The 18,197-nt window shown below is 44.0% G+C and overlaps 1 protein-coding gene across 1 annotated transcript in view; it reads right to left on the bottom strand.

Moving 5' to 3' along the window:
- IGDCC3 (immunoglobulin superfamily DCC subclass member 3) overlaps positions 1-18,197 on the bottom strand; it is a 238,631-nt gene that overhangs the window by 177,409 nt on the left and 43,025 nt on the right. The window contains exon 2 of the mRNA XM_077260889.1: positions 1,715-2,020. Coding sequence (XP_077117004.1) covers positions 1,715-2,020 — 306 coding nt within the window. The remainder of the gene's footprint in view (positions 1-1,714; positions 2,021-18,197) is intronic.

Raw genomic sequence — 18,197 nt, 5'->3', positions numbered from 1 at the left:
GAGTGGCGTTAACCCAGTGCATACAGGCAATCCCTCACTGTGTGTTCCGTCATTGTTTACTAGCAGTAGTTTTCCATCTCTGCACGGTGGACCCCGGGTTGCAATTGTGCTTTATTCTTTATTTTATTTAGCGCAATCTGCCAACTCTAACACATGTTTTGTCTGATCGTATTCAGATTGAAAATATGTTTTTCTGCACGAGCCCTTATTCTGATCTTGTCTCACCTGATTTATGACTACAGACCTCATTAAGGTTGAATGTGCAAGGAAACAAAGAGCCCGCACAAGCAAAACGGTGTAAACATTTTACATTTTAACTAAGCTGAATTACAAAAATGATTTCTGTCCCCAGACACATGTATTTAGGTAAAATAAAAAAAAAACTGTTCTCAGACATGAACAAACCCTTTAAGGTACCGTAACTCGTTTTCCTCTTATTTCTACACATCTTGCTTAAAGCTTTTACACAACAAAGATCTTTCCATATCCACATTGTACTAATCACGAGGGAGACTCAGAGGATTTTCTTACTAACATACTGTAAATAGCAGATTTCTGCCCTTGACATTTCTTTTCCCCTCGGCACATTATTTGTGTCATCTTGACCTCCTCTCGCTATCACATCAGCCTTCCTCTATTAGCATAGTGGAAAGTAACTACTGGATTATGAATAATAATAACTAATGCATTTTATAGGTCTCGTAATCTCTCCACTTTTCTTTGTATAAAATAATAAAAATATAATCTACTTAAATGCTCACTCGTTTCAACAAACCTTGCACAAGTCAACAGTACAGGCAAAAATACAAGAAACATTGTCTATTATATTACTGGAGAAAAATGCTTCTTTTTCCACTTATGAGCCACCTCTTCTCCGCCCCCTCTGCCTTCTGATCTCATAATTAACGGTGAAAAAAACTGTAAAAATGTGTCTTTGTCAAAATAAAACTGACTGCCAGCTCGCTGAGGTGTCAGATTACAGCTCACTTAGGCGTCAGATTACAGCTATCAGTTGAAGTCTATGGAGGAAAATGTTGGAGGAGAAAGGAGAGACACAAACACACCCAGACTTGATTGTGCTGCATCTTTCTTAAAACGGTTGCATCTCAGCCTAGTGCTTTATTCTCATTACTACTTTAAGCCACATGTATCCGCCTCCCTATGTCCAAGGGAAAAGAGGATTCAGTTGCTCACATAAGGTGAGTTTTTTATTGTGAGATGGCACAAAGGTGTCATTACTTTTGGTAAGGGCACTGAAGAGGCATCATTGAAGTACGGATGATTTGAGTGAAAGTATAAGCTTACCACCTGTGTCTCACCAACTCTGGGGATAGGCTTCAAAGGATATTGTTCTGATAAGGGCTTGCTTACAGGACAGGTACCAGGCTTCAAACCCCCATAGTTAATAAATTATCACCTATACTGTGGATAGATGAAAACTTGTTTTCAACGGACATTTCCTTTAAGGGTTCATTAAGGCATGAGAGCAATTCATAGGGTGCCATGGCATGTCCAAATTGCAAGAGGTAAGTTCTCTAAGCTCTCCTCTGATGTCTAGGCCACTGTCATTCAGCCACTGGTGTGCGGTTCTCTAAAATAGTGGCAAACGTGACGAGATTAATTGTAAATGCTCTGTGGCAATTTGTCGGAGTAGATTATTTTACATGTGTTGTTTTAAGCCTTGTGAGCGTAGTGCACTGATATAATTGCTTACCTGCTGCCTGCACTCTTGCCTTGCGACTCACCACAGTCCCAAACCGATTTTGGGCCACGCAGTCATATTCGCCCTGGTCAGAGGATCCATCCTCCTTATTGACATGGAAGAATGGAATATAGAGAGAACCATTGGGAAGTGGAAACATGTCTGCCTCGTTCCATAGGTGAGCGCCATTCTTCCTCCATGTAATAGTAATGGGCTGGACTCCATCTGCAGAGCACAGCAGAGTAAGCGGCTGTCCTGGTACTGCTACCTCATCGCTGGGCTCTGCTGTAAAGGCCAACTCCACTGAGCGTCCTTGACCTGTGAGTGAACAAAACAGTTATTAACCAAGATGATTGACATATTCCATCTTCACATTACATTCACATTTCAAGTTTTTTAGGTGTTTTTTTCTGGTTGTACATAAATAGAGAGATTTTAACAATTCAAGCTTTGGTTGATTTTATAGTAAATTTTATAGATTTATAAGGAAAAACCAAGGAACATTTAAAAGCTACCAAAATATCCACAGCAGGTTTGTTTCCAGGACCAAAACTAAATCTTTTTTATTAGTTTCCATATTCACTCTTGTAAATATGAAGAACATGCAGAATGTGGATTTTGGTACTTTCCATACTTACAGGTAGTGGAGATTTTTTCTATAAATAATAACAAATGACATCTAAATGTTACAAGGACTCATAAACCTGTAATCTGCTTTGGAATATATTGCCTCTATGTAAAAAAAACAAAAAAAAGATAATACTTTTACAATAAACCTTGCACACTATTACAATACAGAGCATTACAATACATGTGCGGTATAACAATCCCAGCTGGTTTGGGATTCCTCAGTATAACGAAAATGTTTCTACAGTATATCTGACACATACCACATGCAAGTTATGTTTGCAGAATTCCTCTCTGCCTAAAATCTGTGTTTCCTTTAAAGGGAAGACAACCTTCATTATATAGGAACAACAACTCATAGCCTAATAAGTGACACATCCCTGAAATCAGTGTCTCAGCCCCAACATCATCATGCTGCCATCTATATATATAAGAAACATCGTGATTACTCGCTAATCCCGCCCCCTGCACAGCAGCTCCGCCCCCCACCTTATCACCACACACAATCCCGCCCCCACCACATTACCACACATAATCCCACCCCACCCACATTACCACAAATAATCCCGCCCCCACCACATTACCACACACAATCCTGCCCCCCACCACATCACCACACATAATCCCGCCCCCCCACCACATCACCACACATAATGCCTCCCCCCACCACATCACACTCGCTAATCCCGCCCCCTGCACAGTGGCTCCACCCCCACCACATCCCCACACACAATCCCACCCCCACCCCATTAACACACATAATCCCGCCCCCCCACCACATCACCACACATAATGACGCCCCCCACATCACACTCGCTAATCCCGCCCCCTGCACAGTAGCTCCACCCCCACCACCACACATAATCCCACCCCCACGCCATTACCACACACAATCCCGCCCCCCCACCACATTACCACACATAATCCCACCCCCACCACATTACCACACACAATCCGCACATCACCACACACAATCCCGCCCCACCACATCACAACACATAATCCCGCCACCAAACACATCACCACGAATAATCCCACCCCCAACACATCACCACACATAATCCCGCCCACCCACCACATCACCAAACATAATTCCACCCCCCCACATCAATACACATAATCCCGCCCAACACATCACCACACATAATCCTGCCCCCCAACACATCACATATAATCCCCCAACCCCATTATCACCCAAAATCCCATCCCCACAACATCTCCACACATAATCCCGCCCCCTACCACATCACCACACATAATCCCACCCCCCACCACATCACCACACACAATCCCGCCCCCACCCCATTAACACACATAATCCCGCCCCTCCACCACATCACCACACATAATGACGCCCCCCACATCACACTCGCTAATCCTGCCCCCTGCACAGTGGCTCCACCCCCACGACATCCCCACACACAATCCCACCCCCACCCCATTAACACACATAATCCCGCCCCCCACCACATCACCACACATATTGACGCCCCCCACATCACACTCGCTAATCCCGCCCCCTGCACAGTAGCTCCACCCCCACCACCACAAATAATCCCACCCCCACGCCATTACCACACACAATCCCGCCCCCCCACCAAATTACCACACATAATCCCACCCCCACCACATTACCACACACAATCCACACATCACCACACACAATCCCGCCCCACCACATCACAACACATAATCCCGCCACCAAACACATCACCACGAATAATCCCACCCCCAACACATCACCACACATAATCCCGCCCACCCACCACATCACCAAACATAATTCCACCCCCCCACATCAATATACATAATCCTGCCCCCCAACACATCACCACACATAATCCTGCCCCCCAACACATCACATATAATCCCCCAACCCCATTATCACTTAAAATCCCGTCCCCACCACATCTCCACACATAATCCCGCCCCCCACCACATTACCACACATAATCCCGCCCCCACACATTACCACAGATAATCCCGCCCCCTACCACATCACCACACATAATCCCACCCCCCACCACATCCCCACACACAATCCCGACCCCACCCCATTAACACACATAATCCCGCCCCTCCACCACATCACCACACATAATGACGCCCCCCACATCACACTCGCTAATCCCGCCCCCTGCACAGTAGCTCCACCCCCACCACCACACATAATCCCACCCCCACCCAATTACCACACACAATCCCGCCCCCCCACCACAGTGGCTCCACCCCCAGCACATCCCCACACACAATCCCGCCCCCACCCCATTAACACACATAATCCTGCCCCCCACCACATCACCATACATAATGACGCCCCCCACATCACACTCGCTAATCCCGCCCCCTGCACAGTAGCTCCACCCCCACCACCACACATAATCCCACCCCCCCACCACATTACCACACACAATCCGCACCACATCACCACACACAATCCCGCCCCACCACCACATCACAACACATAATCCCACCACCAAACACATCACCACGAATAATCCCACCCCCAACACATCACCACACATAATCCCGCCCACCCACCACATCACCATAATCCCACCCCCCCACATCAATACACATAATCCCGCCCCCAACACATCACCACACATAATCCTGCCCCCCAACACATCACACATAATCCCCCCACCCCATTACCACCCAAAATCCCGCCCCCCAACACATCTCCACACATAATCCCGCCCCCCACCACATTACCACACATAATCCCGCCCCCCACACATTACCACAGATAATCCCGCCCCCTACCACATCACCACACATAATCCCACCCCCCGCCACATCACCACACATAATCCCGCCCCCCCACGACATTACTACAGATAATCCCGCCCCCCACCACATCACCATACATAATTCTGCCCTTCACCACATCACCACACATAATCCCGCCCCCCCACCACATCACCACACATAATCCTGCCCCCCACCACATCACCACACATAATCCTGCCCTCCATCATATCACCACACATAATCCTGCCCCCCACCACATCACCACACATAATCCTGTCCCCACACCACATTACCACACATAATCCCGCCCCATGACCACACATAATCCCGCCCCCACCACATTACCACACATAATCCCGCCCCCCACCACATTACAACAGATAATCCCCCATCACATTACCACACATAATCCCACCACATTACCACACACAATCCCATCCCCCTACCACATCACCACACATAATCCCTCCCCCACCACATTACCACACATAATCCCGCCCCCCACATTACCACAGATAATCCTGCCCCACCACGACATTACTACAGATAATCCCGCCCCCCACCACATCACCATACATAATTCTGCCCTTCACCACATCACCACACATAATCCCGCCCCCCCACCACATCACCACACATAATCCTGCCCCCCACCACATCACCACACATAATCCTGCCCTCCATCATATCACCACACATAATCCTGCCCCCCACCACATCACCACACATAATCCTGTCCCCACACCACATTACCACACATAATCCCGCCCCATGACCACACATAATCCCGCCCCCACCACATTACCACACATAATCCCGCCCCCCACCACATTACAACAGATAATCCCCCATCACATTACCACACATAATCCCACCACATTACCACACACAATCCCATCCCCCTACCACATCACCACACATAATCCCTCCCCCACCACATTACCACACATAATCCCGCCCCCCACATTACCACAGATAATCCTGCCCCACCACCACATTACCACACATAATCCCTCCCCCACCACATTACCACACATAATCCCTCCCCCACCACATCACCACATAATACCGCCCCCCATGACATTACCACAGATAATCCCGCCCCCCCACCAGGACACCACACATAATCCCGCCCCCCACCACATCACCACACATAATCCCGCCCCCACCACATCACTACATATAATCCCGCCCCCCTACCTAATCACCACACATAATCCCGCCCCCACTACATCACCACACATAATACCGCCCCCCCACCGCATCACCACACATAATCCCGCCCCCACCGCATCACCACACAAAATCCCGCCCCCACACCACATTACCACACATAATCCCGGCCCCAACACATTACCACACAATCTCGCTCCCACCACATTACCACACATAATCCCGCCCCCCACTACATTACCACACATAATCCCACCACATTACCACACATAATCCCGCCCCCACCACATTACCACAGATAACCCCACCCCCCACCACATTACCACACATAATCCGGCCCCCCCACATTACCACACATAATCCCGCCCCCCACCACATTACCACAGATATCCCTGCCCCCCACCACATTACCACACATAATCCTTCCCCCACCACATTACCTCACATAATCCCGCCCCCCACCACATTACCACACAATCCCGCCCCCCCACCACATCACCACACATAATCCCACCCCCCACCACAGTACTACACATAATCCCCTCCACCATATCACCACACATAATCCCGCCCCCAACTCATCACCACACATAATCCCGCCCCCCACCCCATTACCACACATAATCCTGCCCCCCCACCCCATTACCACACATAATCCCGCCCCCCCACCACATCACCACAGATAATCCCGCCCCCAACACATCACCACACTATTGTTATTAACTTCGTTTTAAGTTAATTTACCACCTGCGTAAGCGCTATTGAATGTTGTAATTATTTACTTTAGTTTAATCACCAGCAGCGTTAATTAGATAGCAATGAGCGTGCCGAGCGTTAGCTGGCTGGAAACATCTAGTTATCCATAGATGGAGAACTCATTTAAGATCAAATTGGTACAGCTGGATTTATACTATGACCATTAGTTCCAAAGGCCAAGGAAATCTGTCTTCGTTAAGAAACATTTAAAAAAATTGCCTCAATATGCTTCCACATTTTGGACTAACACCATGAATAAGGGATTTTCGGCCTGATATGTGTAAGCGTACTCTTTCACATTGGATTTTATTGGTGTGTTAGAGTTCTGGTTATTTTCTGTTCTGCTGTCAGGGATCACACTGGGCATTGGGATCTGGTATATAAGAACAGGGTGAGCGAAATTCTTCTGGTTCAGAATTTAGATTCCTGTAATTGTCTGTAGTTCCAGTGTAAAATACATGGACTGCTTATTAAGAAGTGCACTATCATGACCGATATCGGGGCATGTTTTCAGCACCCCTTCTCACCCATGAAAGTACTTGTTGATTTTTATGTAACACATTTCTCATTTTTCTCATTTGCAGCCTGTCTTATCTAAAAACACCAGATGTATCTAGTGCCACCCACACTACGAAATGCTCCTCAGCCTCTACATGGAGAAAGTCCTGCTGTAAAATGATCTTATGGAGTCCATTAGACTATATGGATACAAGCTGCTGGTTCTTAACTTCTATTAGCACCTAATTAGGTTTCAATGCCCGTTACATCTGCTGCAGGTAATAAGTCCATAGTAATGTGTTATTGTATTTCATGCTATATTTAGTCATCTTTCAACTATTTGACTTTCTTATGTCATCATTTATATAAATACAAATGATTTTCTGTTGTCTGTTCTTTTAACACAACCAAACAACTGGGCCAAATTTGCACCAAATTTGCCAAATAAATAAATTATGCACTTTGGAAGGATTTGCTCCAGGTTTCATCTCCCTAGGCCATTCTCCATATATTCACCCCCAAAAAACGAAATGTCACAGCAAATATTAGTTTACATCCAAATGATGGACAAATCTGTCCCAAATTTGCCACATAGCTATAAATGAGGCACTTTCAAAGGTTTCACACTAGATTTCAGCTCTGTAGGACTTAACATTCTCAATATATTCACCAAAATGAACAGAATATCACAGAAAATATTAATTTACAGTCAAATGACTGGACCAACCTGCCCCAAATGTGCCACATAGGTAAATCAGGAGCTTTGGAAGGTTTTCAGTTCAGGTCTGGAGATTGGGCTGGCCATGACAGAGATTTGATGTGGTGGTCCATCATCCACACATTGATTGACCTAGTTGTGTGGCATAGTGCATTGTCCTGCTGGAAAAATCAGTCCTCAGTGTTGGGGAACATTACCTGTGCAGAAGGAATCAACTGTTTTTCCAGGATAACCTTGTATGCAGCTTGATTCATATATCCTTCGCAAAGATTAACCTACCCAATTCCAGCTTTGCTGAAGCATCCCCAGATCATAACCGATCCTCCACCAAATTTCACAGTGGGTGCAAGACACTGTGGCTTGTACGCGTCTCCAGGTCTCCGTCTAACCATTAGATGACCAGGTGTTGAGCATAGCTGAAAATTAGACTAATCAGAGATGATTACCTTACTCCAGTCCTCTATGGTCCAATCCTTATGGTCTTTGGCAAACTTCAGCCTGGCTCTCCTTTGCTTCTCATTGATGAAAGGCTTTTTTATACCTTTACATGACTTGAGTCCAGCCTCTAGGAGCCTGTTACGAACTGTTCTTGTCGTGCATTTTACCCCAGCTGCCATTTGCCATTCCTTTTGGAGGTCATTTGATGTCATCCTGCGGTTGCTGCGTAACATTCGAATAAGATGACAGTCATGCTGGTAAGTGGAGAGTCGTTTTCGCCCTCTGGCGGTCTGTAGCTTTGTTGTCCCCAATGTCTGCTGCTTGACCTTGTTGTAATGGACTGCCGTCTTAGAAATTTTAAGGATGGAGGCAACATGACGCTCACTGTATCCCTCTGCTAGTAAAGCCAGAATTGAACCCTTCTTTTCCTCATTCAAGACTTTTCTTTTCAACTCCTTTGGCATGGTTAAAAGTTATTTTTTCATTCCTATTACTTTTGGGATATTACTAGCACTTATTTTGCCATCCAGCTTGTCCTATTGAAAGAGGATTGTGAACAGCACAGCAGGGTTTTTTATACTTTCCTTCGTTAAATAAGATTTGGTTCAGGTGATCACCTAATCAGAAGCCCATTAAGTAGAATGAGGTGTACTCTGGTTGGAATTCAACTGACACTGCAATGGAATGGCTGTCAGGCATGTAGAGAAGCTGATTTTTATAAAACTGCAGTGGTCTCTTAATTTTTGCCAGAGCTGTATATGGTTTGTTAAATAGATAGAAATATAGCAGCTACACTAAAACCAATAAGCTAAGAACTAATTATCATCTGACAATACTTAACTCTTTACCAAGCTCTTGGCCTTCTTAAAAGCCAGTGTTACATCTCAGTGCTTTCAGAAAACACTTATCACGATGTAAGAGAGAAAATGCATGCGGCCGGAGACCCAGAGAGCTTCCTGTCATCATCACAGCGCTATACTCGTCAGCAGGAGGATTCCCAGTAGCTCACACAGTTGCAAGTTATTGAGTTACACAGATAATTCACGGAAGGAATTCCAAGATTTTTCTCACCAACGTTCTGATTTTTCCCAGCTGCAGTTCACGGACCCTCCACCTGTTTTAATAAATTAGTGACTTTCATCCTTCCGGCAGCTTCTTTGTTTTTAAATCTATTAACCATCGAGTGACGCACAGAAATATGATAAGTCACACGACCCATCGGATCATGTCATGTCATCATTTACAGGACACTTGACTATGAAATACAAACCAACTACCAAAATACATTTAAATATGAAACCAATTACTGCAAGTAATGGATAATAAAAATGGATTTTAAGCCGTAGTGTACACTAGTGAGGTATATAAATGTCTTGCCCAATGTTTTCCACTGCAATTTAGTTTGGTGCAGATTCCTTCAGGTCGACAAAAGTGATGTGCACTTTTGTTTTTCAAAACCTAAAATGGAAAAAACTGAGCATGTGAACAGAAAAGCAGTTTTACAAAAGCAATAAATAGGGAGAGCCTTTCCAGCATTTTTTAAGCTATTTCACAACCTAAAAAACTTTTCAAAAAACTCTGTGTGATTATACCTTAACAGCTACATCTTTCCTGGCACCCAAACATATGTATTCTCAGTTTGGCTGCTCAGTGCACATGTTTTGAAAAGGGATTGGGGAATGAGCCATCTCCAGGTGGCTTTCCTCCTATGGGGACAAGTTCTCAGGAAGTCCCCATATATATTAGGCCGTTTTCACACATGCATGCTTAGTGATCCATAGTTGGACAGTAAAGCACAAATTCACCACGGGTCTCTTGATCCAAACTGGCAACCTCATAAGCATATATGTGGCTGCCGAGATTAGGTTAGGAGAAACACGGAGGTTCGAGTACAGACCGCGAAAGACGAATGTGTGCAACTGGCCTTAGATGATTGGTCGGTCCCACCAAAAACACCAAGGTTGGACAATTTTTTTCGTATATTTTAGAGCATTATATAATAATTATTGCTGACATTTCTCTGATACAAAGACAGTCTCTACAGAAGTTACGAGGATAGCCACCTTTTTGGGAATGGTCCTATTTTAACAGCCACCGAAGCTAACTGTTCCATTTCATTCAAACATCTCAGGAATCAGTATTTCAGAGCAATGTTCCTCAACTCTAGTCCTCAAGGCCTACCAACAGATCATGTTTCAGGATTTCCTTAGTATTGTAGAATTCTATCACCTGTGCCAATACTAAGAGAATCCGTTAAACACAATCTGTTGATGGGCCATAAGGACTGGAGTTGAGGAACACTGTACTTGAGCTAAACCGGACATGGCTGTGTATATTACTGTACACACACAACCACATTTCTTCCCGATATTACATATTCTGATTGGCATGGATCAGACAGGGAATGGGTTAAGAATGATGCCTCCTGATATGGAAATTCCACAGCCAGCTGCCTGCAGACCAGGATTTGTTTAATTGGCCGAACATCATCCTGTTAATTTCCTTAACGAGGGAAAGCTGAGTGTCTACTTCTCCGTATATTGCTGGAATGGAAATGATGAGTACCGAGAGTGCTGATACAGGCAGACTCATCCTAATTCCAAGTACAGGATAGTACATGAAAGAGGTTTATCATTTATAATCAGTATTATTAAATTAAAGGATATGCTCACCCATACATTTTATACAAGGAGTAGAAACCTTGGTGATGTACAACTCTAGTGCAGTAATACAGAAGTAACTACTGTAAGTATATACCGTGATAAGAATGTCCAATTTCATACAGGAGGGAAGCAACCATTATAGATACAAAAGGAAAGACCCCCAGTGAAATGAAACTGGCTATATAGTTGCAAATTTTGTCATTTGCAATGATTGATTTCGACCACTGATGACTGAGTGTGACTACATTACACAATAGATTGGCCACAATACGGATCTCTGAAAAATGAAACCTAATGTGTTCTTCTTCTTTCTGTTGTTGTCAGATGTAGTCGGCCATCAAGCCAACTCTTCCATACACATTGTACGGCTGAGTGCGCCTGTGTTCTCTATGAGAAAGCTGTCAAATGACATAAAATCAATGGGGAGCTACCCGAAAAACATGAGAATTACATCAATATCAGGCCAGTGGGGCAGGTGTACACCATGTGAAATTGTGGTAAACGTTACATAGATAATCAGTCATGGCCTAAATTGATGGCACCTTTAAAATTGTTCCAGAAAATAATTGCAATTAAACATGTTTTTTATATACATGTTTATTTCTTTTGTTGATTGCACACACCTGTTACTTGCTACATGTGAGTTTGAATAAGCATCACATGCTTAAAACAAAGTTTTTTGCAAACATGTCAACAATTTGTCTTTTTTCTCTGCTTTTTTTGTGTTGTTCCAATACACAGAAAGTTAATAAACACATGTATAACAAAGCATGTATAATTGCAATAATTACTGGGATTAATTAATGGGAGAAATACTTAATTTTCTGGAACAATTTTCAAGGGTGCCAACACTTGACTGTACTTACGGTATATTATTGACCAGGCACAAAACAATAATGAAAGAGCTCAGAGGTATAAATCAAAGTGTGAAAATAACCAATATAAACATATAAACAGTAATAATGTTCATAAAAATATAACACAAATTTAGCTGGGCCTACCAAAAGGTGGAGCCACTACTCTATGTTTTGCCTAAGATTTCTCACTAGTTGAGAAAGCTTAGGCAAAATGTACGTGGGAGTAGGGGCTCTACCTTTTTGTAGGTCCAGCTCTGTTTGCAATATATTTTTAATGATACCATTTTGGGGTATATAAGATGTTTTGATCTGTTGTGAAAAACCACAATTCAGAAATTTTAATTTTTTTTCTCATTACATCATTTATCAATGGGTTAATTAACTTTATATTTTGAAAGATTGGTCTTTTAGGCTATGTGGACACGTCAGGATTCTTTGCAGAAATTTCCTGAACAAAGCCGGACTTTTTCCGCAGGAAATCCGCATGAGTTTTTTGCGCTTTTTTATTGTGTTTTTCTCGATTTTTTTAACGTATTTTGTGCTTTTTTGGTGCGTTTTTTTCTCGTTTTTTTCCAGAGCTTCCCAATACATTAACCCCTTTCTGACATTAGGCGTACTATCCCGTCGAGGTGGGGTGGGCCCGTATGACCACCAACGGGATAGTACGTCATATGCGATCGGGCGCGCTCACGGGTGGAGCGCGGCCGATCGCGGCCAGATGTCAGCTGACTATCACAGCTGACATCCGGCACTATGTGCCAGGAGCTGTCACGGACCGCTCCTGGCACATTAACCCCCGGAACACTGTGATCAAACATGACCGCAGCGTTCCGGCGGCATAGGGAAGCATTGCGCAGGGAGGGAGCTCCATGCGTGCTTCCCTGAGACCCTTGAAGCAACGCGATGTGATCTCGTTGCTCCGAGGGTCTCCTACCTCCTTCTCCCTGCAGGCCCCAGATGCAAAATGGCCGAGGGGCTGCTTCCAGGTACTGCAGGGAGGTGGCTTAAAAGCGCCTGCTCAGAGCAGGCGCTGGTAAGCCAGGAGCACTGCCTGTCAGAACACTGATCTGACACAGTGCTGTGCAAAGTGTCAGATCAGCAATCTGACACTATAGTGTGATGTTCCTACCCCCCGGGGCAATGTAAAAAAGTTTAAAAAAAATAATATTTACATGTGTAAAAAAAAAAAATTCCTAAATAAAGAATAAAAAAAATATTGTTCCAATAAATACATTTCTTTATCGAAATAAAAAAAAAACCAAACAATAAAAGTACACATATTTAGTATCGCCGCGTCCATAACGACCCGACCTATAAAACTGTCCCACTAGTTACCCCTTCAGTGAACACCGTCACTAAAAAAACGAGGCAAAACACAACGCTTTATTATCATACCGCCGAACAAAAAGTGGAATAACACGCAATAAAAAAAAAGGATATAAATAACCATGGTACCGCTGAAAACATCATCTTCTCCCGCAAAAAAAATGAGCTGCCATACAGCATCATCAGCGAAAAAGTAAAAAAGTTATGGTCCTCAGAATAAAGCGATGCAAAAATAATTATTTTTTATATAAAATAGTTTTTATCGTATAAAAGCACCAAAACATAAAAAAACCCGAAGAATAAAACTGCTTTATGAATTTTACCAAACGCGGAACAGTATAAACGCCCCCCCCAAAAAAAGAAATTCATGAATAGCTGGTTTTTGGTCATTCTGCCTCACAAAAATCGGAATAAAAAGCGATAAAAAAATGTCACTTTCCCGAAAATGGTTCCAATAAAAACGTCAACTCGTCCCACCAAAAACAAGACCTCACATGACTCTGTGGACTAAAATATGGAAAAATTATAGCTCTCAAAATGTGGAGATGCAAAAACTATTTTTTGCAATAAAAAGCGTCTTTTAGTGTGTGACAGCTGCCAATCATAAAAATCCGCTAAAAAACCCGCTATAAAAGTAAATCAAACCCCCCTCCATCACCCCCTTAGTTAGGGAAAAATAATAAAATTTAAAAAATGTATGTATTTCCATTTTCCCATTAGGGTTAGGGTTAGGGCTAATGTTAGGGCTAGGGTTAGGGCTAGGGTTAGGGTTGGGGCTAGGGTTAGGGTTGGGGTTAGGGTTGGGGCTAGGGTTAGGGTTGGGGCTAGGGTTAGGACTACAGTTAGGGTTGGGGTTAAAGTTAGGGTTAGGGTTGGGGCTAAAGTTAGGGTTAGGGTTGGGGCTAAAGTTAGGGTTAGGGTTTGGATTACATTTACGGTTGGGATTAGGGTTGGGATTAGGGTTAGGGGTGTGTCAGGGTTAGGGGTGTGGTTAGGGTTACCATTGGGATTAGGATTAGGGTGTGTTTGGATTAGGGTTTCAGTTAGAATTGGGGGGTTTCCACTGTTTAGGCACATCAGGGGCTCTCCAAACGCGACATGGTGACCGATCTCAATTCCAGCCAATTCTGTGCACCCAAACAGGGGTTTACCCCAACATATGGGGAATCAGCGTACTCCGGACACATTGGACAACAACTTTTGGGGTCCAATTTCTCCTGTTACCCTTGGGAAAATACAAAACTGTAGGCTAAAATATAATTTTTGAGGAAAAGAAAAAGATTTTTTATTTTCACGGCTCTGCGTTATTAACTGTAGTGAAACATTTGGGGGTTCAAAGCTCTCACAACACATCTAGATAAGTTTCTTGGGGGGTCTAGTTTCCAATATGTGGTCACTTATGGGGAGTTTCTACTGATTAGGTACATCAGGGGCTTTGCAAATGCAACGTGACGCCTGCAGACCAATCCATCTAAGTCTGCATTCCAAATGGCGCTCCTTCCATTCCGAGCTCTACCATGCGCCCAAACGGTGGTTCCCCCCCACATATGGGGTATCAGCGTACTCAGGACAAATTGGACAACAACTTTTGGGGTCCAATTTCTCCTGCTACCCTTGGGAAAATACAAAACTGGGGGCTAAAAAATAATTTTTGTGGAAAAAAAAGGAATTTTTATTTTCACGGCTCTGCGTTATAAACTTCTGTGAAGCACTTGATGGGTCTAAGTGCTTACCACACATCTAGATAAGTTCCTTAAGGGGTCTACTTTCCAAAATGGTGTCACTTGTGGGGAGTTTCAATGTTTAGGCACATCAGGGGCTCTCTCAATTCCAGTCAATTTTGCATTGAAAAGTCAAATGGCGCTCCTTCCCTTCCGAGCTCTGCCGTGTGCCCAAACAGTGGTTTACTCCCACATATGGGGTATCGGCGTACTCAAGACAAATTGCACAACAACTTTTGGGGTCCAATTTCTTCTGTTACCCTTGGGAAAATAAAAAATTGAGGGTGAAAATATCATTTTTGTGAAATAATATGATTTTTTATTTTTACGGCTCTGCAATATAAACTTCTGTGAAGCACTTGGTGGGACAAAGTGCTCAACACGAGCGAGTGCTTTAGCACTGCTCCTGGCTGTAAAATAATTAACCCCTTCAGATGGATTACCTCGTTGGACGTGACAGATCATCTGAAGGTATGTATATTGTGGGTTTATTATTTTGCCAAGCGAGGGTCTTCCGGTGGATTGAGAGAGCAATAAAATATTAAAACAACCTGTGTGCTTTTTTCATTAAAATACTTTTTAATAATGTGTGTGTGTTTTTTAACCCTTTCATACAATTGGATTAATAATGGATAGGTGACATAATTGATGCCTCTCCATTATTAACCCGGCTTAATGTCACCTTACAATAGCAAGGTGGCATTAACCCTTCATTACCCCATATCCCACCGCTACACGGGAGTGGGAAGAGAGTGGCCAAGTGCCAGAATAGGCGCATCTTCCAGATGTGCCTTTTCTGGGGTGGCTGGGGGCAGATGTTTGTAGCCAGGGGGGGCCAATAACCATGGACCCTCTCCTGGCTACTAATATCTGCCCTCAGTCACTGGCTTTACCACTCTGGCGGAGAAAATTGCGCGGGAGCCCATGCCAATTTTTTCCGCCATTTAACCCTTTATTTTAGCAGCTACAGAGCCCAAATTTTGCACATACACACTACTAACATTAGTAGTGTGGAATATGCAAAAAAAGGGGGGCTATGAGATGGTTTACTGTATGTAAACCATGTCTCATATCCTGTCGGGTTTGGGAAGGAGAAATGAAAAGCCGGCAATTGAATTACCGGCTTTTCACTAACACCGCTGCGTATTTCTCGCAAGTCACACTGCTGGTCCGTGTGGAATCCGTATTTTTCTCGCCCCCATAGACTTTCATTGGCGATTTTTTTGCGCAATACGGTGACAAACGCAGCATGCTGCGATTTTCTACGGCCGTACAAGACCGTATATTACGGATGCGTAATGTACGGCAGATAGGAGCTGGGACATAGGGAGTCATTGGGCCGTGTGTAATGCAAATTTTACTGACGTAGTTTATGCGTTCATACGTCCCTAAAACTCGCTAGTGTGAGGCCGGCCTTAGAGTCTAGATATGTCTTTTTTTTATTTTAATGGAGAACAGAGGGGTGATTTGGCATTTTTTATTCATTTTTTTATATAATTTTTGCAAACTTTTTTATTTTTTATTTTATTTCTTAGTCCTCTTAGGGGACTTGTATCTGTGATGATCTTATCTCTTATACCTTTATATAATCATAGAATGTTACATTTGAAATGGACCTCAAGGGTCATCGTGTCCATGAGATCTGACCAAGGAGGAGTAGAGGTGGATAGGGTTGAGCGAAACGGGTCGATCATTTTCAAAAGTCGCCGACTTTTGGCTAAGTCGGCGTCTCATGAAACCCGATCCGACCCCTGTGCTTGTCGGCCATGCGGTACGCGACTTTCGCGCCAAAGTCGCGTTTCAATGACGCGAAAAGCGCCATTTCTCAGCCAATGAAGGTGAACGCAGAGTGTGGGCAGCGTGATGACATAGATCCTGGTCCCCACCATCTTAGAGAAGGGCATTGCAGTGATTGGCTTGCTGTCTGCGGCGTCACAGGGGCTATAAAGGGGCGTTCCCGCCGACCGCCATCTTACTGCTGCTGATCTGAGCTTAGGGACAGGTTGCTGCCGCTTCGTCAGAAGCAGGGAGAGCGTTAGGCAGGGTCCACTAACCACCAAACCGCTTGTGCTGCAGCGATTTCCACTGTCCAACACCACCTTCGGTGTGCAGGGACTGTGGAAGCTATTTTTTTTTTTTTTTCCCCTCAGCGCTGTAGCTCATTGGGCTGCCCTAGAAGGCTCCGTGATAGCTGTATTGCTGTGTGTACGCCACTGTGGAAACCAACTGCTTTTTTCAAAGCACATATCCTCTTGTTCCTTCCTTTCTGCACAGCTATCTTTTTTGTTTGTCCACACTTTTTATTTAATTTGTGCATCAGTCCACTCCTATTGCTGCCTGCCATACCTGGCTTACATTACTGCAGGGAGATAGTAATTGTAGTACAGTTTTTTTTTTTTTTTTGTTTTTTTTTTGTGGGAGATTAAGATTGGCATTTCTGCTACAGTGCCATCCCTGTGTGTGCCATCTCTCACTGAGTGGGCCATAGAAAGCCTATTTATTTTTTCCGTGATTTGTGTTCTAAAATCTACCTCAACACAAAAACACTACATCAATCAGTGGGAGAAAAATATTGGCCTCAGTCAGGGCTTGTGTGCCACTGCTGTGTGTGCTATCTCTCATTCAGTGGGCTATAGCAAGCCTATTTTTTTTTTTTTTTTTTTTTTTTAATATTATTTGGTTTCTAAAGTCTCCCTGAAAAAAAAAAAAAACCTAAAAAAACAGTGGGAGAGTAATATTGCCCTTTCAGCTTGTGTGCCAGTCTTGACTCCTGGGTGTGCCACCTCTCTCCCTCTCATTCAGTGGGCCATAGAAAGCCTATTTATTTTATTTTTTTAATATTATTTGGTTTCTAATTCTCCCTGAAAAAAAAAAAAAAAAACCTAAAAAAACAGTGGGAGAATAATATTGCCCTTTCAGCTTGTGTGCCAGTCTTGACTCCTGGGTGTGCCACCTCTCTCCCTC

This window comes from Ranitomeya variabilis, chromosome 5 (genome assembly GCF_051348905.1).
Source record: "Ranitomeya variabilis isolate aRanVar5 chromosome 5, aRanVar5.hap1, whole genome shotgun sequence".
In the NCBI taxonomy this organism is placed as follows: domain Eukaryota; kingdom Metazoa; phylum Chordata; class Amphibia; order Anura; family Dendrobatidae; genus Ranitomeya; species Ranitomeya variabilis.
Note: the sequence above shows the minus strand (reverse complement) of the source record. Positions and strands in the feature narration are given on the sequence as shown.